This window comes from Oratosquilla oratoria, chromosome 22, assembly GCF_046742065.1.
Source record: "Oratosquilla oratoria isolate Oo_2021 chromosome 22, ASM4674206v1, whole genome shotgun sequence".
Classification (NCBI taxonomy): Eukaryota; Metazoa; Arthropoda; class Malacostraca; order Stomatopoda; family Squillidae; genus Oratosquilla; species Oratosquilla oratoria.
In genome coordinates this window covers 4591586-4618138 of record NC_134798.1, presented here as the reverse complement: position 1 = coordinate 4618138, position 26553 = coordinate 4591586, and the positions used below count along the sequence as shown (strand labels likewise).

At 39.8% G+C, this 26553-nt stretch overlaps 1 protein-coding gene across 5 annotated transcripts in view; it reads right to left on the bottom strand.

Moving 5' to 3' along the window:
- Positions 1-26553, bottom strand: part of LOC143037408 (death-associated protein kinase 1-like) — a 385396-nt gene that overhangs the window by 80441 nt on the left and 278402 nt on the right. For 4 of the 5 annotated variants that reach the window (XM_076205548.1, XM_076205549.1, XM_076205551.1 and 1 more), the window contains 8 exons: positions 23303-23500; positions 22972-23070; positions 21994-22092; positions 14585-14782; positions 12947-13101; positions 9995-10115; positions 7887-8085; positions 1921-2033 (listed from right to left, as the gene is read on the bottom strand). In XM_076205548.1, coding sequence (XP_076061663.1) covers positions 1921-2033; positions 7887-8085; positions 9995-10115; positions 12947-13101; positions 14585-14782; positions 21994-22092; positions 22972-23070; positions 23303-23500 — 1182 coding nt within the window. The remainder of the gene's footprint in view (positions 1-1920; positions 2034-7886; positions 8086-9994; positions 10116-12946; positions 13102-14584; positions 14783-21993; positions 22093-22971; positions 23071-23302; positions 23501-26553) is intronic. The other variant, XM_076205550.1, reaches the window with a different exon arrangement.

Below are 26553 nucleotides of genomic sequence, written 5' to 3'. Positions count from 1 at the left end.
TTACTGAACAGGAAATCACTCATCCCAAATGTACACTTTAATATCCATACATCAATTTCTTTGTAATCTCCCTTCTTCACTCGCACTTTCTTTCAAGTTTTGTGTGCTGGTCTACACATAACATTAACCCTTTCTAAACCAGGTGACACTTTTCCTTTTACTATGGCTAAGCTACCACTTGGCTGTTTTATTTATTTCCATGGTACACCCATGGTAGTGGGAGGGTTACCAAAGACCTATCTATCTGCCTATATACCAAGGGCTTTTTACCCATTATAAGGGGGTAACCAAGTCAAAAATCACATGCACCCAATCCCACCCATTCAACTCCCATCCACCACCCATTCCTCCCTCTCATCTTAGCTCATCGTGGATGAAGGGCCATCCCTGTCTCTTGCCACTGCCCTGGGTCGGAAGCAATGCAGCAAGACACAGCACACCCTGAGCAAGTCCACTTCATGAATCAATACATCTGTTGCCCCAGGTCTCTCTTTCAGAATATCTATGGATCCAAAGGTGGCCACCAGATTGGCTCACAAATCACTCAAAGAAGAAAACTGGGAATTTTACATGTAATAAAAGATAGGTTCACATAGGTAAAGGAGAGAGAGAAAAAAAAATATATATATATATATATATATATATATATATATATTATTCCTTTATGAGTACAGGAGTGGGTGGAGTGAGCTTGAGAAGAAAACCAAGAAGGTGGATGGATGGGATGAAGGGGCACTGGATGCAAGACGAATATCTATGGAACAAGGAAGAAAGTGCATGAGGATAAGAGAAAATGGAGGGAAATTGTGAATGAATGAAGGAATGACACAACCCAGAGGGTGTTCTTCTTGTCTACCAAGCAATTTCTTCTGAGTGGATGAGGAGGGGAACTTCCACATAATGAAGCAAGAGGGGTAAACCAACTCTGGATGTCAGGCCATGTTGTGAAGGTAGTGCATCTCATGGTATTGCCTTTGACTCTAGCAGTCTGGTAGCCATACCTTTTAACCATATTCTCTACCCTATGTCCACATTTCTCACTCTATCCATCCTTATAGCACTTAACATATTTCTCAAACACGTGTGGACTCTTCATTTCTGCCTCCTTTCAATTCACAGTCCACATGCTCCATACAGCACTGCAAATACAATCAATACTTCATACATCTCCTCTTTACATTCATCACCTGATACATATTTCTCATAACACTTTTCTTTCCCTCCTGACATTTAATTGCCACCTTCACCCTATGTTTCACCCTTACATTCACTCATTTATTCACTGCCACATGCAACCCCAATTACTTGAACCTTTCCACTTCCTCCAACCTTTCAAATTCACATATAGCATGACATCATTACTCCTTATACATGTCATCACCTTATTTTTGAGTATGTTTACTCGCAAGCTTCTCTTTCTATACACCCTTTCAATCTCTGTCACCAACTACTTCAATCCCAACTGTGAGTCAGCCACAAATAGCATCATCAGCAAACAACAACTGGCTCACCTCCCTTTTTCCTAGTCTCACTAATCATTTCCAACCTCTGCCTAGTACTACTGCACTTATTTCCCCTACCATCACATCCATATACACAGTCAACAACCATAACAACATGCAATCCTGATATAGCCACCACCTCTACTTCATACCATTTACTCTCACCATTCTCAACCCTCACACAAGCTCTACTAGTTATATAAAAGCTTTTGATCTTAAGTATTGGTTGTACAAATCTATATAATTTATAGTCCAGTATGGAATTAAGTATGAAATGGAAATCAATCAATCCATTGCCCCTGGTTTCTCTTTTCAAGAGACCCATAGTTCCCAGGTAACTAGCAGCAGCCACTGGATCAGCCCATAAGTCATTTAAGGAAATCATACATCAATTGGTACATCAGGTATATAATCCTACCTGTTGAACATCAATGCCTTTTGTGTACATATCACAAGGATCAAATGTGAGGGAATTCTGCCTTGAAGATGCTGGCGATTCCATTTCAAAATGACCTTTCAAGTTGTTCTGACCTGCAATGAGTAATGGAAAAAAAAGTAAATAAATAAATTCTTCATTAATTCTATATAAACAAATGAATGTAAATGAACTATATGAAACATGAATCTACATGTAATGTATTAATAAATTTTTATATATATATATATATATATATATATATGAGTGGAAGGGTGGCGAGGTAAACGCCAAAAACTGTTGTAGTTTTAATACTGACGTTTCGTCCTAGAAGGATGTCAGTATTAGAATTCCAACAGATTTTGGCATTTAGCTCACCACCCTTCCACTTATTCTGTCTTACGTACATCAACATATATATATATATATATATATACATATATATATATATACACACACACATATACTTATATATACCAAAGGCTTTTTCCCCCTTATAAATGAGGTAGCAAAAAAACAAAGGCATAAAATCCACTCCCACCCATTCCATCCACACATACTTCACTATCATTCACCTCTCTCCCTCCCTCCTATCTTGGCTCCTCCTGGATGACAGCTCATCCCTGCATCTTGCCCACTGCCCTGGTCAGAAGCAGTGTTGCAAAACACAGCACATCCACAGCAAGGCCACTTCATTTAATTGGCAACCTCCCCTCTCTGTTCCTTCATGCAGAAAAAATGAAGATGGGGGAGAAATCCCTTCTGTCTACATCAAATGGTAAACTAAAAAACAAACAAGAAATAGTAAGATTGCAGCAAGGGAATCAAGAATATAAAGAAGCAGAAATGGCTGAAATTATGAACAAACATTTCAAATCAGTATTCACAACTGAAAGTTCACAAAACTGTCAGAAGGAAATCAGAGACCACATAAAAAACCTTGTCCTTGTTCTCAGAAAATCACATGGTCCAGATGGAATTGCAAATTGGATATTAAAAGAATGCATAGATGAGTTGATGGACAAAATATGCAAGATTATTAAAAATCAAAGAAGGAAAAGTACCACAGGACTGGAAAAATGCAAATATTGTAACAATATATAAAGGAGGAAACAAGGAAGATCCAACTAACTACAGACCAGTCTTCCTTACAAGCACAATAGCAAAAATATGTGAAAAAGTTATCAAAAGTAGATGGGTAACATCTGGAAAAAAAATATACTGAATCCATATCAATTTGGATTTAGACAAGGAAGATCATGTACAACAAACTTGATCTGCTTCTACTTGAGACAAATAAAAATAATACAAATAATACAAGAAAGGGATGGATGGGCAGACTGTGCTTTTCTGGATCTACAAAAAGCAGTTGATAAAGTTCCACAGAAAAACCTAATAAGAAAAATAGAATCAATAAGTGGTATGAATGGAAAATCATCAGAATGGATGAAAGATTTCTTGACTGGGAGGAAAATGAAGGTATTGGAGACGAATACTCGACCTGGGAAGAAACGATAAGTGATGTCCCGCTAGGTTCTGTATTGGCTCCAATCATGTTTGCCATATATATAAATGACTTGGATGAAGGGGTGCATTGTTATATGAACCTCATCATGAATAATGCAATAATATCAGAGAAAGTAAGTACAGAGGAAGACTGTGGATCACTACAGATAGACCTACATGAAATCTGGAAATGGAGTCAAAAGTGGGAAGTGAACTTTAACATCAATGGAGTTTGGAAAAAGTAAAAACAGAATATCAAGAAATCATAAAATTGGTGAAGAAGTAAAAAAGAAGTGATGTCAGAAAGAGACCTTGGAGTAATAATTAGCAAAGACATGACACTAGACAAACATATCGATAAAATAGTCGGAGAAACCTTCAACCTACTACTTGGATGAGGAAATGATTAAAAAGATTTTAGTTACACTTATAAGACCAAAACTGGGGTACACAGCAACACTATGGACACCCAGTACTAAAAAGAATATAAAGAAATTAGAAAGAATACAAAGAGCAATGACAAAGTTGGAACCAACTCTCTCCAAATTAACATACAAACAAAGATTGTCCAAATTGGAACTACCAACTCTGGAACAGACGAGAAAGAGGTGATCTGCTGACTATTTATAGAATCATGAAAGGAATGCAAATCCTAGATAGGAATGATTTATTAAGATGGGACAATGGAAAAACAAGAGGACACGAAAAGAAACTCAAAAAGGATAACTATAGAAAAGATCTGAAAAATAAAAATACCTTCCCACATTGAGTACTGGATACCTGGAATAATTTAGATAAAGAAACAGTGTGGAAACACTATTCAAGATTAAAAAAAAAAACTTGATGCTGAAAGATACAAAGACAGGTCACCACGAGCATAGCTCCCTTCCTGTATAATACAATTAAAATACAATAATGTGATCCATGCAACCCCTACTGGTCCTAAACCCACACTGTTCCTCACCAATTACTCCCTCTGTTCCTCTTCTAATCCTCTTAATCAAGACCCTCCCATAAGCCTTTCCAACTACACTCACACTTGTCGCCTATTCCCATGTAAAGTGAAACTATACAGGCACTCTCCCAGTCCTCCAGCACTCCACCCTCTCTTAAACAAACATTAAATAACCTAACCAGCCAGTCCACCATCACTGTACCTCCTTTTTTTTTTTTAGACATTTTGCATGACACTCATTCAACCTAGGTGCCTTAACTGCTCTCATCATCTTAACAACTGCCTTCACCTCATCTTTCCTTATTTCTCCTCCATTTTCCTCACTCATCACTGTCATTTTCTTAGCATTTCCCACTGCAACTACCTTTCCCTCCCTATTCTTCTTCTTCTCATTTAGTGACTCCCTAAAATACTCTGCCCATCTTCCTCTTACTGCCTTCTCTTCAATTATTATCTCTAACTTTTCTTCTCTACTTGATTCACCTCCTCTTCCTCTCTTAATTTCTTTCCAAAACATCTTTTCATTACTTTCAAAAATTTCTCTCATACTCTTACTCTATTCTACATCTGCTCTCCTCTTTCCCTCCTTTATCTTATGCTTTACTTCTCTTTTTTTTCTTTGTAACCAATCTATGAATGTTCATTTCTTCTCTTCTACAACTTTCTTTGCTTCCTCATCCCACCACTCACTACCTTTCCTTCTATTTCCTCCCATCCTCCTTGTTCCACATACCATCTTTGCACACCTTGTGACTGCCTCCTTGAACCATCCCTGTTCCTCCTCCACTCCTAGTTCTACTCTATTCTTCACTCCCTCCCACTCCTCTCTCAGCTATTTCTTGTACTCCTTCACTTTTTCTTTCTTATTTAAGCAGTTCATTTTAAGCATCTTCCTACCTTCTGTCCTTTTCCTCATTTTCCATCTATCCTCCACTCTTAACTTACCTTTCAACAAAAAATGATTTGATGTTCCCCCACTCTCTCCCATTAGAACATGTACATCCTTAACTCTTCCTACTATTCTCCTGGTTACCCCTATATATTTTGGAGGAAGGTAAGTTATGAGTGGAGGATAGATGGAAAATGAGGAAAAGGACAGAAGGTAGGGAGGTGCTTAAAGTGAACTGCTTAAATGAGAAAGAAAAGGAGAAGGAGTACAAGAAGAAGCTGAGAGAGGAGTGGGAGGGAGTGAAGGATAGAGTAGAACTAGGAGTGGAGGAGGAATGGGGATGGTTCAAGGAGGCAGTCGCAAGGTGTGCTAAGATGGTATGTGGAACAAGGAGGATGGGAGGAAATAGAGGGAAAGGTAGTGATTAGTGGAATGAGGAAGCAAAGAACGTTAAAGAAGAGAAGAAACAACCTTTTGCAGATTGGTTACAAAATAGAATGAATCACTGGGAGGTACAAAGAAAAGAAAAGAGAAGTAAAGCATAAGATAAAGGAGGCAAAGAGGAGAGCAGATGTGAAATGGGGTAAGAGTATGACAGAAAATTTTGAAAGTAATAAAAAAATGTTTTGGAAAGAAATTAAGAAAGGAAGAGGAGGTGAATCAAGTAGAGAAGAAAAGGTAAAAGGTGCAGATGGAAAGATGATAATAGAAGAGACAGCAGTAAGAGGAGGATGGGCAAAGTATTTTAAGGAGTTGCTAAATGTGAAGAAGGATAGGGAGGGAAAGGTAGTTGCAGTGGGAAGTGGTAAGAAAATGAAAGTGATGAGTGAAGGAAATGGAAAAGAAATAAGAAAAGCTGAGGTGAAGACAGTTGTTAAGATAATGAGAGCAGTTAAGGCACCTGGGTTGGATGGGTGTCATGCAAAATGTCTATAAAAAGGAGGTACAGTGATGGTGGACTGGCTGGTGAGGTTATTTAATGTTTGTTTAAGAGAGGGTAGAGTGCTGGAGGAATGGAAAAGTGCCTGTATGAAAAGGGGACAAGTGTAAGTGTAGTAATTTCAGAGGAATCACTTTGTTGAGTGTAGTTGGGAAGGTTTATGGGAGGGTCTTGATTGAGAGGATTAGAAGAGGAACAGAGGGAGTAATTGGTGAGGAACAGTGTGGGTTAAGGACAGGTAGGCATTGCATGGATCACATTTTTGTGGTAAGACAGATATGTGAGAAAGCTTTAGGAAAAGGTAATGATGGTTTTTGGGCCTTTATGGATTTGGAAAAGACTTATGACAGCATTGACAGGAAGGCTATGTGGGAGGTATTACAGATATATGGGATAGGAGGAAAGCTGTTAAGAGTAGTTGAGAGTTTTTATGAGAGTAGTAGAGCCTGTGTTAGAATGAGGGATTGAGGAAGTCAGTGACAGTTTGAGAGAGTGTGCGAAAGAATGAAGTTGAAGATAAATGTGGGCAAAAGTAAGGTGATGAGATGTACAAGGGGTGAAAATGGCAGCAGACTGGAAGTATTATGGGAGAGAGACTGGAGGAAATGGATAGTTTTAGACACTTGGGTATATGTGGCAGGAAAGGGAGGATTGGAGGTGGAAGTAGAGTGTAGATCGAGGGAAGCAAGTAAATGCCTTGGGGGATTAAAAAGTGTAATGAGAAATAGACATTTGGGAATGGATACTATGAGGAGATTGTATGAAGGGGTGACTGTGTTGACAGCACTGTATGTGGCAGAAACATGGAATATGAGAGATGAGGAGTTTAAATGTGTTTGAAATGAATGCCTGAGAAGTATGGTAGGGGTTACTAGGCTGGATAGAATGAGAAACGTGGAGGTGATGTAGGCAGGGGCAGAAGGAGTGAACATGAGGGGGGGTGCCATGGATAAATGGGTAAGATGGATGGATGGGGTGAAAGGGGCATTGGGAAAGAGGGGGATGTCTGTTGAGGAGGGAAGGGAAAAGACAGAAGATTGGGGTGGAGAATGGGTGTGTATGGATGATGATGCTGTGATGCATGGAAGGGAGTGGGTGGGGTTAGGGTGTATGTGAGAATGATATTTTGACACAGCCCAAAGGGATTTCTCCGTCTTCTCTTTTTCTACATGAGGGGACAAAGTAGAGGGGGGTCATCAAATAATTGAAGCAGCCTTGCTGTGGATGTGCTGTGTCTTACTGTGTTGTTTCTGACCTGAGGCAGTGGATGAGATACAGGGATGATTCTTCATCCAGGAGGAGCCGAGAAAAAAGGAAGGGAGGGGTGATGAATGGGAGTGGAGTATGTGGGGATGAAATGGGTGGGAGTGGATGTATGCCTTTGATTTTGGCTACCTTCCTTGTAAGGGGGAAAAAGCCCTTGGTACATATATATATTATTATATATTATATATATATATATATATATATATATATATATATACATTTATATATATATATATATATATATATATATATACATGTATATATTTATATATATACACACACACATATATATAAGAAATAGCTAACCCATGGTTACCCTTAGGTTCCTCAGATGTGTTTTTTAGTAAATCACTTGAGAATTTTACAATCAGCCTTATATCTACAAAAGCAAACTAAATACACTATAATATTACTTTTGCATGATGATGTAAGAGATACATTTGAAGAACTACTTTTGCTGCGTCTAAACAATGATGAAAAGTATCCCGCCTTTAAGGACTCCACTAGAGCTGACTTCCCAGATCCAGAATGTCCAAGGATCTTAACTTTAATTCGGGGAATGACTGCAGCTGTTGGAATGAGCTGTTGAATGTATTCTTCACGCTGGTGTTCCTGTAGTATAATATTTACAACTTTACATATTTTCTGAGAAAACAATATGAGTATATTTTCTTCATATTAAAATGCACAGATACATTTGAGGGAGCTTCAAAAAGTTTGTGGAAAAAGTCCATAATTAAAAATTATATGGAAGTAATTTTACTTTATCGCACCTGGACATTTTTGTACCAATGTGGTATAACAAGTTCAAACATGAGCCCATAAATGCAGGTAATGATGCATTGTTGCAGATGGAAATAGGACACCATTTAAGCAACATGGAATCCACCAAAATCAAAGACAGGACTAACATTAAATTCATGGTGAAAGTTGTTTGGGAGAATAGGCAAATCAGTGATGCTCTGAAACAAGTTTATGGTGACAATGCCCCAAAGAAATCAATACCATATAAATGGGTAAGTTGGTTCAGAAGTGGAAGAAATTAAATTGAAGATGAGCCCTGCAATGGCAGACCATCAACGTCAGTTTGTGAGAAAAAACAATGATGCTGTCTGCAACATGATTGAAAAGAATAGATCAATAACCACTGAATCAGTAGCAGACACATTCAACATCTCCGTGGGTTCTGCACACACAATTCTGGTAAGAGAGTTTGGGGCTAAGCAAGCTTTTCGCTTGATGGGTCCCTAGGTTGTTGGGCCCAGATCAGCAGCAAACAAGGGCAGATCTTTCGATGGAAATTTTGACCAAGTGGGATGAAGACTGAAGCTTTTGTGCAGGGAATTGTGACAGGGGATGAAACATGGCTTTACCAGTACGATCCTGAGGACAAAATTCAATCAAAGCAATGGCTGCCCTGGGGTGGAAGTGGACCAGTCAAAGCAAAATCTGAGCATTCAAGAGGAAAGGTCATGGCCACTATCTTATGGGATGCAGAGGAGATTTTGCTAGCTGACTTCCTCGAGAACAAGAAAACAATTACATCTACTTATTATGAATGCGTTTTGAGAAAAATGTCCAAAAAAGTCTAGGAAAAATGCCCTGGAAACCTGCATCAACATGTCCTCTTCACCATGACAATGCACGCGTTCACAGTGCATGGCAGACAAGAGCTCTGCTACGTGAATTTCAATGGGAAATCATCCGACATCCCCCTTACTGCCCTGATTTAGCCCCATTTGATTTCTTTTTGTTTCCAAACTTAAAAAGATAATGGAAAGGTACCAATTTTCCATCAGTTAAAGATGTAAAAAGAGCTGCTCTGACATGGTTCAGGTCACATGATCCTCAGTTCTATTCAGATGGTCTTAAAGGCTGGTATCAATGCTTGCAGAAGTGTATTGACCTTAATGGAGCATATGTTGAAAAATAAACATCATAACTGAAACCATTTCTTCATACTGTCCTTTTTCCACAAACTTTTTGAAGCCCTTTCGTAGAAGGGCAGAAAATGCACAAAACCATTTTTAGTCACTTGGGTTTATAAAATGACTCAAATACTTGATGAAGGTCTTTTGCTGTGACAATTACCAATACCCTTGAAGCTCAAGGTCATTACAGGTAAGTTTACACATAAAAGTATCAACAGCTGAAATATACCTTTTTTTCTTTTCTTCTATTACATATATATATATATATATATATATATATATATATATATATATATATATATAAAACATGTGAGACTCCAGCAGCCTCCAAATAGTTGGCTATGGCCACCATTTGGACCTAAAGATCTCTTAGCAATCTATTAGGTAGCTAAGAAATTCATAAAAAAAATTAGCAGTGAAAAATAAATCTACTTGACACTTACCAATACAATGCTCAAGCTTTCAGAGCGTTTGTTACATTGGCTGAAAATGACTGGATGCATTACATTTTTTATATCATTCAAATAAACCCTAGCAACTGTAAAAATGGCAATTAGAATTGTATAGGCATAACCAATCAAAATATTTACATTTCTCAATTTGTTAAGCAAGTCTGCAATATCATCATATCCCTGAGCCATTGCAGTGACCTCAGCAAGAATTCCATCTCTGCTCTTCTGCTCGACTGCACAGCCAGCAAGGCACAAGCATCTGCAGAATAAAAAATAAAAAAGTTCCTATTACTTTAGGAAGTAGTCTTTTTTCCCCTAACCCATTCATCCAAAAAACATTGAACAAAACCTAGATACTGTACATACATTATCAAAACCTCTTTCCAGGTCCAAAAAGGGAAAGGCATAAAAACACACCCACCCATTTCATCCCCAAATACACTCCACACCCCTCCCACCCCTCCTCGCAACCGAGCACCACCCGGACGACGGGCCCTCCCCGCACCCAGCCCACCGCCCCGGGCCAGAAGCAGTGCCTCAAGACACAGCACATCCACAGCAAGGCCGCTTCATCCAATCGGCGACCCCCCCTCTCCGTCCCCCTTTGCATATAAGGAGAGGACGGGGAGAAATCCCTTCGGGCTGCGTCAAAATTCACTCACACATACCACCCCACCCCCCACCCCCCCGCCCACTCCTCCTCATGCAGTCACAACATCATCCATATACAACCATTCTCCACTCACCTCCGTCCTCCATACTGTACATACATTATCAAAACCTCTTTCCCCAAAATTAGGGGGTGGTTGAGTCATAGTATTCATTCATCTTTCACTCAACCCACACATCTAAAACCCATTTGTTGTCGCTTCCATCTTAACCCCTTGTGAATGAAGTGCCATCCCTGTCCCCCTGCTGACTGCTCTGGTTAGAGGTAATGTAGCAAGACACAAAACCTTGACAGCAGGGCCCAAGAGTCAAAACTGGTTTACCCCCACCACTTCATTACTCGAGTTGTTAAAGGTGACAAAACAGAATGGGGATAGGACTAGGCATCCTTCTCCCTGTAGCCCCACAGGGGACATTCCTAAAGAAAGTAAAGGCATAAGAGGGTATGGGAGGAGTTTTCCATAAAGAACCCTAAGTTTTAGGTCTTTTAATGTGTGTAGATGTGGTACAGATGAGAGGAAAAGGGAAGAGATAGGCAGTATGTTTGTGAGAAGAAAGATGAATGTGCTGGAGGTACAGTGATGGTAAACTGGCTGGTGAGGTTATTTAATGTTTGCTGGAGAGAGAGGGTAGAGTGCTGGAGGACTGGAGGAGTGCCTGTATAGTTCCACTTTACAAGGAAAAAGGGGACAAGTGTGAATGTAGTAGTTTCAGAGGGATTAGCTTAAGTGTAGTTGGGAAGGCTTATGGGAGGATCTTGATTGAGAGGATTAGGAGAGGAACAGAGGGAGTAATTGGTGAGGAACAGTGTGGATTTAGAACAAGTAGAGGTTGTGTAGATCAGATTTTTGTGGTAAGACAGATATGTGAAGGATGTTTTTTGGGTTTTTATGGATCTGGAAAAGGCTTATGACAGGGTAGACAGAAAGGCACTGTGGGAGGTTTTGCAGATATACTGGATAGGAGGAGAGCTTTTAGGAGCTGTCAAGAGTTTTTATGAGAGTAGTACAGCTTGTGTCAGGATTAGAAATGGAGAGAGTGAGTGGTTCGAGGTAAAGGTGGAACTTTGTCAAGGATGCATTATGTTGCCCTGGCTGTTCAACTTATACATGGATGGGGTAGTGTGAGAGGTAAATGCAAGGGTAGTGGGGAAGGGATTGGAGATAGTTAAAGAAAATGGAGAAAAGCGGGAGGTGAGCCAGCTGTTGTTTGCAGATGACACTGCGCTTGTGGCAGGATCGGAGGAGGGATTGAGGAAGTTGGTGACAGAGTTTGGGAGAGTGTGTGATAGAAGAAAGCTGAAGATAAATGTGGGTAAAAGTAAGGTGATGAGATGTACAAGGGGTGAAAGTGGCAGTAGATTGGAAGTGAGCATTAAGGGAGAGCGACTGGAGGAAGTGGATAGTTTTAGATACTTGGGTGCAAATGTGGCAGGAAAAGGTGGAGTGAAGGTGGAGGTAGAATGTAGATTGAGAGAAGCGAGTAAATGCCTTGGTGGATTAAAAAGTGTAATGAGGAATAGACATTTGGGAATGGATGCTAAGAGGAGACTGTATGAAGGAGTGATTGTGCCAACAGCACTGTATGAGGCAGAAACATGGAACATAAGAGAGGAAGAGAGAAGGAGTTTGAATGTGTTTGAGATGAGGTATTTGAGAAGTATGATGGGGGTTACTAGGCTAGATAGAGTGAGAAATGAGGAGGTGAGGAGGAGAACAGGGGTGGAAAGGGAGTTGGGAGATAGGGTTGATGAAAGAGTATAGGGATGGTTTGGACACATGGAAAGAATGAAGAAAGACTAGTAAAAGAGATATGGAAGGCAGATGTGGAGGGAGTGAACATGAGGGGACGTCCTAGGATGAGGTGGATGGATGAATAATAACATAAACCCTTAAAAGCATAACTAGATGACTGAGGGAAATGAAAAATACAGTTTCCCATACAGATGTGTAAACTCCTCAAGTGGCCCAGAAGATGATATCGCCCAAGCTGGAACTATACATGAATTTAAAATGAGGTATGATAATTGAGACCTACATACACATAACTCCAGTGACTCAACTTGAAATGGGTTGAAATCTGCCAGTTCCCCTCCTAGCCCACAACTCCATGAGGCACTGCTGCCTTTGAATTGAACAGTATGGCAAGGGACAGGGATGATCCTTCATCCATAAGGTACTAAGATGGGAAGTGCAATTAATGACCTTGGATGGATGTGGGATGGGTGTAAGCTTTCTCTTAGCTAACCCTCTTATATGGGGAAAAAAGACCCTTTAGTATATATGTACGATAACTGGAGAGTAAAAGATAGGACCCTATGGGTGTAACTCCTTCCCTGTATAATATAATTAGGTAAATATATGTACATCACAAACACAAATGCAGCAAATAAATGATTAAACCAGATGAAGTTCAACCCACCTGACCACCTCTGTGTGACCATGTTTGGCTGCTAGATGTATTGGGTAGAGCCCTGTCTTGTTTGACACATCAACACAGCAGCCAAAGGCACAAAGGGTTTGAGCAAGGGCCAGTAACCCTTCTCGAGCAACTATGTGGATGGGGGATTCACCAACCTGAAGAGAATGAAGGTTTTCATTACCAGGGTATTAAATCTATGAAAGATATCATTAGACATACAAATGTTTCTGGAATGTTAAAAGGAACAAGTTGTTCAAATGTTGCAATTATTAAGTCTGAAACTAATGTGCAAATAAAATTTCAATACATATATATACCAAAGGCTTTTCCCCCCCTTTATAAAGGAGGTAGCCAAAAAACAAAGGCATAAAACCACTCCCACCTATTCCATCCCCATCACACTCCACTCCCCTCCACCCTCTTCCTTCCCTATTATCTTGGCACCTCCTGGATGACCGGTCATCTCTGCATCTCACCCACTGCTCTAGGTCAGAAGCAGTGTTGCAAGACACAGCAAGGCTGCTTCATTAAATTGGCAACCCCACCTCTCCATCCCCTCATGCAGAAAAGAAGATGGGCAGAAATCCCTTCGGGCTGTGTCAAATTATTTCTCATACATACTACCTCAACCCCCATCCCCCACCCATTCCACCTCATGCATCACAGCATCATCCATATACAACCATTCTCTATTCACCCCTATCCTCTGTCCTCTCCCGTCCTTCATCAACAGACATTCCCCTCTTTCCCAAAGCCCCTTTTAACCCATCCATCCATCTCATCCTAGGTCAACTCCTCATGTTCACTCCTTCAACCTCTGCCTTCCGCACCTCTTTTACTAATCTTTCTTCACTCATTCTTTCCATGTGGCCAAACCATCCCAATCCTCTTTCATCAACCCTATCCCCCAACTCCCTTTCCACCCCCATTCTCCTCCTCACCTCCTCATTTCTCACTCAATCTAGCCTAGTAACCCCTATCATACTTCTCAGATATCTCATCTGAAACTCCTCCTCTCTTCCTCTCTTATGTTCCATGTTTCTGCCCCATACAATGCTGTCAGTACAATCACTCCTTCACACAACCTCCTCTTAGCATCCATTTTCAAATGTCTATTTCTCATTACACTTTTTAATCCACCAAGGCATTTACTCGCTTCTCTCAATCTACATTCTACCTCCACTCCCTTTCCTGCCACATCTGTGCCCAATTATCGAAAAATATCCACTTCCTCCAGTCTCTCTCTCTGCTGCTACTTTTTCCCCTTGTACATCTCATCACCTTACTTTACCCACATCTATCTTCAACTTCCTTCTTTCCCACACCTTCCCAAACTCAGTCACTAAATTCCTCAATCCCTCCTCTGATCCTGCTACAAGCAGTGTCATCTGCAAACAACAGCTGGCTTATCTCCTACTTTTCTCCATTTTCTATAACCATCTCCAATCCCTGACCCACTATTGCATTTACCCCTTGCACCACCCCATACATGTATAAATTGAACAGCCAGGGCGATATAACACATCCCTGACAAAGTCCCACCTTTACCATATATGTAACATAAGCAAATTTGTAAAGCACATAATAAATTAAATTAGCAATATATTGGACAATAAAACAACTTGATATCAAACTCACATCATCTGTGATGTCTGTGTTGGCTCCTGCATGCAGCAAGAGCAATGCAACCTGTGAGTGATGTCGTGCAAGAGCCAGGTGGAGAGGGGTGGAACCATGAAGATCCTGGGCATCCACTTCTGCACCAGCACCAAGCAATCCACGTACACACTCAACATGACCTCTTAAGCTTGCTACATGGAGTGGCATTTGGCCTTCCTGCATGGTCAAATTTAAATTTAGAAATGGCAATATATATATATATATATATATATATATATATATATATATATATATGTGTGTGTGTGTGTACTAGTAGACACTGTATGCTATACAAGATGGTATAGAGAAGCTGCTCCACCTGCAATAAGTTCGCACTTGACAACTGTTCAACAATACCTGACTTGATAACTCTCAAATTCCATATTTACATATTTACATCTTTGTCCTTTTTGCCAGTTACAATCACATCTTTAACTTCCTCTTCCACTCCTCCACTTTGCACTTTTAACTTATATTATCCTTCTGTTCTGCTTAAATCTCTCCTTTCCCACCTCTGATTCTCTCTAGAGTGATATTGTCCACATGGATTACAGCACTCACTATTAATGATGAAGGGATGAATATGGTGGTGGTGGGTTGGAGGTAAGCTTAGAAGGTGGAAATCTGGATGTGGAGAACTTTAAATAACTGGAGTCACATGTGTGAATGGCAGAATAGAAGTGGAGGTGAATTATAAAGGAGGCAAGTCAATGCCAAGGGGAAATGAAGTATTATGAAAAATACATATTTTGGGAAGAACACAAAAAAAAAAGTTGCATGACAGTGATGGTGCCCATGGTACTGCATGGAGTGGAGACTTGTAATCTGAGAGAGGCAGAAAGAAGAGCCTAATATGTTTGAGAAGTATGGTAGGTGTTACAAGGATGGATAGACTATGAAACGTGGTTATGAAGCAGAGTAGGGGTAGAAAGAGAGCTGGTAAGTAGAGTAGATCAAAGAATATTGAGAAGGTTTGGGTATATGGAAAGAATGTGGAAGGACTAGCAAAGTGTGGAAAACAGAAAAAGAAGGAAATGAATTTGAGAGGAAGACAAAAAACAGAGTGGATGGACAGGGTGTGGGAGGGCACTGGATGCAAAAGGAATGTCTGTCAAGCAAGAAAGAGCTTGTGTAAAAGATAGTAGTGAATGAAGAATGGTTGTGAATGGATGAAGAGATGACACTGCCTGACAGTATTTATTTGTCTGCTTCATACATAAATTACTTCAAGTGAGAGTCACCAAGTAATGAAACTTTGGGAGGGTCACCATATAATGAAACTTTGGGAGTAAACCAGCTCTTACTGTCAAGCTCTTCTGTTTAAGTGCTGTGTCTCACTGCATTACCAATGACCCAAGTGGTGTGACAAAAGACAGGGATGACTCTGCTAAGATGGGAGAAGCAATGAATTGGTACTGGATGGGTGTGGGATAGGTGTGCTGCTTCAACTTAACCACCCCCCCTTATCAGGGAGAAAGGTCTTTTGGTAGGTATGTATTAATGACAAAATACTACCTCTCATGCAGTGCATCAACTGCTTTTGAACAAAAAATTAAGACCTGTTACACGACTTTCCTTTTCTGAATCTACATTGTCAACAAAGATTCCATTCTCCAAGTAATTTCATCCATCTATCTTGTACAAACTTACACATTTGGCTATGTGGAATTGGAAGTGTACAAGTCCCACATCTTCCTAGTCACAGGTTCAAGTCCCACACTTTTCTCTAATTCCTAGTAATGACTGTTACCTGCCCCCTAAGCATATAATACAAAAATAATGACTTCAGCTACAGCTATGTGCCTGCTGGTGTAAGATTCTCACCTTCATCTCTGCTTCCTCCCTTGAATATTGGCACCACACTGACAGATTTTCAGTCCAGTGCCACTTTCCCTTCTTCCAAGGACCACATAATCAATTGGTATATTTTGTCCACTAATTGTTCTCTGCATTTTTCCATTATCAATTTGAGATCCTATATTGTCCAAAGGTCTTTCTCTCTTTTTAATTCTTGAAAATTTTATTCATTTCAAGTTGTTCCACTTTCATGTTTGAGACACCTTCCTGAATTTCACCCTCTCAAGTCAAGTTCTCCTCCTTAGTAATTACCAATTAGAAACTTTATTATTTCAGTTTTTATTTCTACTTCTTCATATGCTAACCCATCAACATCTAACTTGGATATGTGCGGTGGGACACAGAGCTGGGCACATTCCTTGGTGTGTTCCTGGGTGCATTCCTTGGTGTCCTGACTATATATGTCACAGTTAGTACACCAAGGGACGCACCTAGGAACGCACCCAGCTCTTGTGGTGAAGATGATTAATAGAAAATTTTGTTAAAAATCAAAATATGTTTTGGATGGAACAAAAAATGTGTGAAGAGGTGAGTTGGGCAAAGTGTAAAGGGAATATATAAATAATGTTAATGGTAAAAGAAGGCCGCATGGGAGAGAGATGGGCGAGGTATTTCAAGAAGTTGTTCAATATAGATGATGGTAGCAGAGGGGTGGTGGGCAATGTTTGAAGAATGACTGTGACTGGAAAGGAGAATTAATCAATAACTTAATTGATGTCTTGAATTTCACTATGTGGAAAACTTAAGGGCCCTACTGTGGCTACCAACAGTCCTCAAGCCCTCCCACAGCTCTCTGGGTCTCTGTGAAGATACTTTGAACTGCTGTCAGTGTTGAATATATTAGTGTGGGACTATTTCCATGTCACTGGCTGAAAGTGATATGGGGAAGGAAGAAGTTACCAATTATGAGAAAATAAATAGTGCTGAAAGGTTGAAAGGCTGAAAGGTTGAAAGGCTGAAAAGGATGTAAGGTTGAAAGGCTAAGAGGTTGAAAGGATTGCATGGATATCATGTAGAATGTCTAACAAAGGATGGATTACCTATAGTAAAGTGGGTCATAAGACCAATCAGTCAATCCATTGTTGCAGGTCTCTTCTGTAGGAGACCCACAGCTCCCACATAACTAACATCAGCCACTGAATTGACCCACATATCACTCATGGATAAGATATTGAGATGATATCTGGGCAAGGCAGTAAAGCAATGTATGATGAGATGTTTGGTGTCTTCTGTGTAGTGATATCTGGGGGAATTTGCATCTGTACCTAGGCCTATTTTGTACATCCATCCTTCCATATAACATTCATAAGGGTGCATTGGTCTTAATAACTATAATATGGCAATTAAAAAGACAAGTATGGGTGTGTTGTCTTATGCTGGTGTAAGGTAGTTATACATGTTTGAATATATATATATATATATATATAAACATATACATATATATATATATATATATATATACATATAAATATATATATATACTTACATATATATATATACATATATATATATATATATATATACCTATACATATATATATATATATACATATACATTATATATATATATATACATATACATATACATATACATGTACATATATATATATATATATATATATATATATATATATATGTACACACACACACACACAGTGAATGGTCCCCAGTGCAGATATTAATCTTTTTCAACCACATGAACTTTTCACTTTATTTCCATATGTCTCCGTTGAGCTCATTGTCAGTCTTGATCATGACATGGAATTAAAGTGAAAAGTTGATGGGGTTGAAATATATATGTATATATATGTATATATATATATATGTATATATATATATGTATATATATGTATATATATGTATATATATATATATATATATATATATATACATATATATATACATATACATACATATACAGGATGCATACAGTATTTTTTTTTGGGGGGGGGGGTGTCACAAAAAAGTCACAATTTAGTTGAAAATATATTTATTGCAAAAAAGAAAACTGACTGGTGTCCCATTACTTGATGAATCTACTCCTGGCATCAGTGACGTCCTCAGCATGCCCTCGAAACCTGGCACAGGCCTTCTTCACAACCTCCTTGGAGAGACTGGCGAAGACGACCTTGATCTGACTGATCAGATCATCCTTACTCTTGCATGGAGTGCAGTTAGTATCTCATTCAACTGTGCCCATACAAAATAGTCCATAGGGTTGAGGTCAAGTGAGTTAGGGGGCCACACATCAGGGGCAACGAAGTCAAAGAAATTGTCAGAGAGCCATTTCTGAGATTTACTAGAGGTGTGACATGGTGCTGAGTCCTGTTGCCACACGTAGAGTCTACCAGCAGCTACTTCCTCAATCCACGCCTTCACATGGGTCTGTAGGACATCAATGTGCACTTCAGTGCTCACCCTGAGCCCCTGGGAAAAGAAGAACATGGGCATGACTTGGCCCTTGCTGCGGACTACCCCAAACACCATGACAGTTGCAGGAAACTTGTTTTTCATGACTCTTGGCACATCCTTGGGACAGATGGTCAACCACCTGTTGTTCTGAGAGTTGTGGGTCTGGTCCTGGCAGGAGTTCTTTTTGTCTGAAAAGAACCAGAGTATGTTATTCTCCAGAGGGTGCTTCAGTTTGTTGAGCATCTTGCTCTTCTTGAAGTGATTCTCTTGCATCTTTGTGGAGAGGAGTTGACCCTTACACACCTTGTATGACTTGTATCTGATATCTTCATGCAAACACTTCCTTACAGTGCCCTCAGACACTTGCAGTTCTCTGGCAATGGACCTCATAGACTGGCTGGGGTCTTCATCAACCATGGCTTGCAATTGAGTGACAAATTCGGTGTCCCTGATGGTGTCAGAATCATCAAGAATGATGTTTCCTCTTGGCAACACCTTCATAATCATAGTCAGAAGAAATCAACTCCCTCCTGATGGTCCTGATGAACTGTTCAGTCACTTTTAGCAGTTCTGAGATCTTGCTGCTGCTGTGTCCAACAGAGATTAACACAAGTACTGTATGCCTTTTCAATAGATGAGGAAATGTAAAGCTCTCCATGGATGCAAGGTGTTGCTGGGACAAAGTCTTAACATATACTGATCAGTTGCTTTTGTTTTGAGTGGTGTGGTTATGCATATCTTTCCACACAGTGTCCCTGAAACAATGAAGCAAATACTGTATGCACCCTGTATATTTATATATATATTTTTTGAGGGGTCAGTTGGTTGGACTTGTGGCATATATGATGGATGTGTGAGAGACTCTTGCAAAGAACTGTGAACCTAAATATTTTCATGTAGTGGTCCATGGGGAGGATTTTTGTTTCAGTGTGCGGATATTTTATTGGGGTGGTTTTAGTGTACCCTGCTATCATTCTTAATAATTACTAATGTGATGTTTGTCGAGTGTCTTATTTTCTTCACTGTTGGGAACCATGTTGTGGAGCCATAGTCAAATGAGGTTCTAAAGAACTGCTTATACAATGTAGAGTATCTGCTGACCAAAACCTGCATTTGGTAGTGATCTTAGTATGTTTATTTTCTTGCTGATTTTCATTCTTAGGTCTTTGATGTAAGAGCTAGAGAACATGTGAGTATCACAAGTGAGACCCAGAATTTCAGGGTTCTTTTCCAAAGGAAGAAGTTGGTCATTCAATTTTACTGTTGGATGTTTCTTTGAATCATGGTTATCCGGGGGAAGTGGCTGGTGACGATGTTCAATATGTGTCTTAGGGAAGGAAGTATCCTGGTGGTTTGGAGCAATGAAAGTATAGTTCTACTATACACAGGTATGGGAAACAAATATAAATGTTCCAATATACAGTGCTTGTCATGGCATTATGCTGGGTGAGCACCCCGGCATAATGACATGATGAAAAACAATGGCCTACCATACAGGGGGATCTTTTTGCATTAGAGCATTATGCTGGCTACCAGCCATTAGCATGACATCACTGCCTCCCAACAAACACCACATACCAACTCAGTGCCCACAAGGCGGCCATGGTGAGAGGAAGTGTTGCACCTTTGTTCTCTCTTTCGCCCCATCTTTTGTCTGGGTTTCCTTTGGTTTCAGGACTATACCTTGGTGACTATGGGTAAAAAGAAGTTGTTAACACCTGTAATTATAACTCAGATCACACAGGGCTTCACAAAGCTGGGCTCCACACAAGAGAAATAGTGGTGATCCGTGAGAAACTGGGTGAAGCATTTCAAGGCCAATGGTGGTGTCGAGTTACCATCTGTTTAACCTCTGCCTGGCCCCTTCAAGAAGACATCTGTATGTATTTTGACTGTGCTCAAAAAGTAGCTACAGAGTACACCTACCATAACTGCTAGAGAACTTGGGAGGGAAAAAAAAAAAAAAAAAAATCTGCTTTCTGAGGTATCCATAAGAACAGTCAACAGATGGGTGGCTGACCTGGGCTAGTAGCCACTGGCAGGTTAAGAAACCCATCCTTACCAAGCAGCAAAAGAAACACAGGCTAAATTTTGCACTTCAATATCATAATTGGACTCCTCAACAGTAGTCTGAGGTACTTTGGAGTGACAAAGCCACCTTCATAGTCACCTGTAACTGTCGTGGACATGTGTATCAGACCAGAGGTAGCAACCCACTAGACCCACAGTACACCTGTGGGACCACCAAACACTCAAGACTCATTCATGGTTTGGGGATGTTTCACTGCTCAGAGTGTTGGTGAACTTGAGCTACCAAAAAGCCAGTATATGAACCAATACAATTATATGGAAGTGTTGTGTGACAATTTACCTGATGCATTTCACAAGTGTGGAACTACGGTATTTATGCAGGATGGTGCACTATGTCACACTGCCAGATCTGTAGTTGGGTGGCTTAAGGACTGTGATATGAGCTTCTTCAATGACTGGCCAGGCAATTCCCCTGACATGAACCCCATTGAAAACCTGTGGTCAATAGTGAAGCTAAGTTTGTTGGGCAAGGATATTAGTTCTATTCCACAACTCGAGTCTGCTGTACATGAGGCATGGATTAATATACCTCCCCAGATCTTCAGGAACTTGTGTGAGAGTCTTCCTAAACAGCTGAGAGACGTGGTGAAATGTAAGGGAGGCAGCATCAAGCATTAGAACCTCGGCAAATGTGCAAATATATTTTTATGGTATGTATTTGTGTTTTGGTAAGTGTGTGGGGCTGCTGGCATAATGCTGTGATGAGCACTGTACATGGGTATAGGAAACCAATATAAATCTAGTACTTTTTTGAGGGCACAGTCTGTTGTGTGTGGGTGGTAAGGTGTATGATGACATGTCAATTAGGAGAATTGTTGGGAGAATAAAGGGAGTGATTGGAGAAGAGTAGTGTGAGTTTATGAGATGAAAAGACTGCAGATCAAATGTCTGTGGTAAGACTGTGGTATAATCACAACAAAAAGTATTTCTCATTCTGCTCAAATAAGGAAAACAATGACTTTCTGTGTAATCATGTGAAAATGAAATGAAATATAAAAGAAAATCTTAAAACATAACACAATGCAATACCTTTTCCACTAGTGAAGTGTTGGCTGCAGCTGAGCATAGGTGGTGCACGATGCGCGGAAAGCCGTGCCATACTGCGATGTGAAGTGCCGACTCCCCGTGCTGATCAACATAACACATAGTGCACATAGAGCCACACAACACAATATCAGCCACAAATCAGAAAACAAAAATAAAACAGAACTATTTCTTTTGGGGGGGTCACACTACAGTTACGTGTCAAGTCAGACAAAACAATGGACAAAGTTCAGCAGAATCTGCGCAAAAGATGCACAAAAAAGTGTGAGGAAAACCTAGCTAAGCTATAATTAGTAAAATAAACTTCAAGCATTGCATTAGAAAGCATTCTAAATAATTTGCAAAACCAAGGGAGAAAACTGTTTTATTCATCCATTATTCAAAATGCTCACTTCTGAAAATCTGCATTATACAATCCAAAAAAAAAAAAAAAAGGCTTGAAAAATACTATTTCCCTAATTCTATCACAAACTAGACTCTGCTCCTAGTGTGTAAATATTCTAGTATTTCTGACATTCAAAAGAAGAAGTCCTCTGAAGCCCATTAGTATCTAGTATGAGCACATTCTTTAAACACTGTGTTCATTCCAACATGCTATATGGTAACTTATCTAGTATCACAAAAATAATGAGAAAATATCTTTCAGTTTTCTCTTCTCCTGTTGTAATACATATGGGCATAAATAATTGAGAATTCTTGATATCTTCCTCATCCATTTAAAGATAAGTTAACAAACAGGAATACCTTCTATCTTTATTTTTTTATCCATTATGTTTTTTAATTTATTATATTTCATACTTTGGAGTGAATGGCTATTTTAATCTTCAACAGAACCTCTCCCAAAGAAAGCTATGATACTATAACTATTTGGTATTGGTTATTCAATATGCGAATTAGTTCTAAACCTATCTCAAGGAGAAATAAGTGATGCAGTGGGCAACAAGGTAAAATATTCAAACTTACATCATCTTGCAGGTCTATATTCATGTTACTCATACACAGGGTTTGAACAACACTGGTGTGCCCATACCGACATGCTACATGAAGGCAGGATTCCCCATTCTGTTGAAAGAACACCATCAGCAACACTAATATAATGACATTCTCATTTAGATAATCCATTAAATTATTTCATTTACTGTACAGTCAAAGCTTCAAGATAATCTATCTGCTGAAATTGTATTTACCTCACTATAGTTTGTAGGGTTGTGGTTACTTATAAAATCCCACTTCTTATGTGCATTACTCAAAAAATCAAAACAAAATTAAAAATATAATCAAATAATATGACCACCTTATTTTGTGAATTGATTTGAGCCCCCTGCTGAATGAGGAAACCTATGATGTTGGCATGTCCTTGGCGAGATGCCCAGTGTAATGGCGTATCTCCCTGGGCATCCATGGCATCCACAGATCCTCCTTTCTTCACTAGGAGCTCTAGTGCATCCATCTCACCCAATCCTGCAGCCAGGTGAACTACACTTTCCCCATGCTACAAAAGGAAAAAGGGTAACAAACATTACTATGCTGAATAATACGAATACAAAATTCTTGGTGATGATGCTTCTGTACAATGACCTGATTTAGTGAAGAGTGAAAAAATAGCTATGACATAAGCTATTGATATAATGGAATCCACAAAGACACACACACATACACAGAGAGAGAAAGAGAGATAAACAAGGGGAATGAGCTCCTTCTATGACATTCTTGCATATATACCCTGAAATCTCTCTTCTTTCATGATTAGTATGGCTGGTTCTGGATTACAGCAGCATATTATCACTGCACATCTACTTGGCCAACCTAAGAGATATATTCCTATTACAAATCACACACTGTATACTGTAGCAGCAGCAGTAGTGGTAGCAGTAACAGTTAGTAGTAATAGTAGTGGCAGTAATAGTGGTAGTAGTAGTAGCAGTAGTAGTGAAGGTGATGGCAGTGGTAACAGTGGGCAACAGCAATAGAGTGGGCAGAGGAGTTGGCAGTGGCAGTGGTGGGAGTTGGTAATGGTGGTAGTGGTTGTTGTTGTTCCCTAGACTGTCTGTCCAAGCAGTCCCATCTCCCCAAGGAATGCCACGGCTGAAACAAGGTTTTCCCACAAATCCTTTTTGGAGTGTATGTTGTGTTGTTTGCATGCATGATTGTGTATAATGCAGTCTTCTATGATGTGTTGAATAGTATGGGGTGAAATGTTACATCCTGGGCATTTGTCCACAATGCAGTCATCCAGTCTCTTCTGGTAGCTTAGAAGGACTGGATGGTGGCCGCATTGCAGTCTGGCCAGGTGGACTCTGTCCTTTTGTGGGAGAGAGGATTCAGAGGGATGGACATCAGGGGGTCTGGCATGCGGCAATGTGTTGTCTTTTAGTGTGTTAATGGAGCAGTGAGTGATGTGATTATGAATATGTTTCTGGAGGCTGGTATTTGGTGGTTTTGGAGGAAGAGAAAAGAGTATTTGTGTGTGATATAGATATTTGGGTGTTTTCTTTTTAGGTTTCTTGGTGTGTGTGGGTGTTCTACTGTGTACTGTAGTGGGTGTGCTGTGTTTGTGGAGGCTGCAGCAAGTGTTTGTGTGCCTCTCATGTCAAGGTGATCTTTCACTTTGAGGACTTTTGTTTCATAATGTAGATGGTCTGTAGGTGTTGTATATGTGCAGTCTGTAATTGTTTTTAAGGCTTTGTTTTGTAAGGTCTGAAGGGTGTTGAGGTGTGTCTCACTGAAATTAGGTGCCCATGCTGGACTCACATATTTCATCACTGAGCATATGCATTGTTTGTATACTGTAGTATTAGTTTCTTTGTTTTGTCCAAATGTTGTTCCAGTGATTGATTTCAGTATGTTGAGTCTAGGTGTGCATTTATTTTTTATGTTTGTGATGTGTTGTTTGAATGACATGTATGTATCGTATGTTACACCAAGAATTTTCGGTGTGTGTGTGGTATTAGTGTTGTTGATAAAGAGATGAAGTATATATTTGTGTTCTTTTGTCCAGTTGGTGACAAGTGTTGCTGTAGATTTGGCTGGGGCCATTTTGAGTCTGTTTGTAATGAACCATGCATTGAGTGTATTAAGGTATGGCTGTATTATTTCTGTGGCTTTGTCTGTGCTACAATGTGTACATGTGATTATGTCATCTGCGTAGGAAGAGATTTGTATTTCTGAGGTGTCTGGTGTGTGTATATCATGCATGTATAGATTAAAGAGTGTGGGGGATAGAACAGAGCCCTGTGGTACTCCATTCTTAATGTTTCTGGTGTGCAATGATTGGCTATTATATGACACTTAAGCATTACTGCCTGCCAGATAATTGGCCAGTCATCTTTTAGTGTTATTGTGCATGTCTGTGTTATATATTTTGTTTGTTAGATTGTGGCAGGGGGTAACATCAAAAGCTTTACTAATGTCTAATGTTGTGAGAAGTGTTCTATGATGGGCCGTATCTGAATTGATGCCATCTAATATTCTTTGCATGAGGTTTATTAGAAGAGTGTTTGTGGAGTGTAGTGGTCTAAAACCGTGTTGTGATTCAGCAAGGGGAATATGTGGTGTGATGAGTTTAAGTATGAGGTGTTCAATGAATTTTGAGGGGGGTGCAGAGAAGTGTGATTGGGCAGTGTGATGTTGGGATTGTTGGGTCTTTATTGGGTTTTGGGATGGTGATTATTTTCCCATACTTCCAGATGTCAGGTACAGTGTTGTGTGAATAGCTGTAGTTTGCAATGTTTGAGTGCATGTATACCTTGTGGTCCAATGTGTTTTAGGTGGATATTTCTTATGTTGTCAGGGCCACAGGCAGATGAGTGCTTGAGGTCATGTATTATGTGTTTTGTCTGACTGTCTATGAGGGGTGTATAGTCTAAGTCTGTGGGAAAGTCTTATGTCGAATGGTGCGTCGGTCGTTAGGGTGAGATGTGAGATGGCTTGTTTGCGCAAAATGATTTATGAGTGTGTTTGGTCGTTGTTTGTTTGAGGGTAAATTATTTGTTGTTGTGGTTATTGCTGCATGAGAGCGTGTTGTGTTACTGTTGGATAATGTAATGCTGTTGAGTGTTTTGTACAATTTGCTGGTGTTTGTTTTGAGATCAAGTGTATTGACAAACTTTTGCCAATTTTGTGTTTTTTGTTCATATATTTTATTGGTAATCTCTATGTTTAGTGTTACAGTCTGTGTTTTTTTTTTGCATTAATACCATTGATGTTGTGATGTAATATGTTGATGTTGTGTGTTCTGTATGTGTTGTATGTTGCCTTCTGGGGCTGGGGTGTTGATGGGGAAGGTACAGGATCTGGGTTAGAGGAAGGGAGAGGTGTGATTGGGGACAAAGGAAGGGGAGGATTGATTGAGAACAAGGGCAGAGGGAAACTGGGTGTGGGCAAAGGTGCAGGCTGTGGTTGGGAAGATGGGAGTGAGGTTATTGGAGGGCAGGTAGAATATGTCCAAGTGTTTGTGTTTGCAAGTGTTGTGCAAGTGAAGTGGGCATAGTTTTTGCATATGTTGCATTGGACTGAGCCCCTTGTCTCTCTACTCGAAGTGATGGG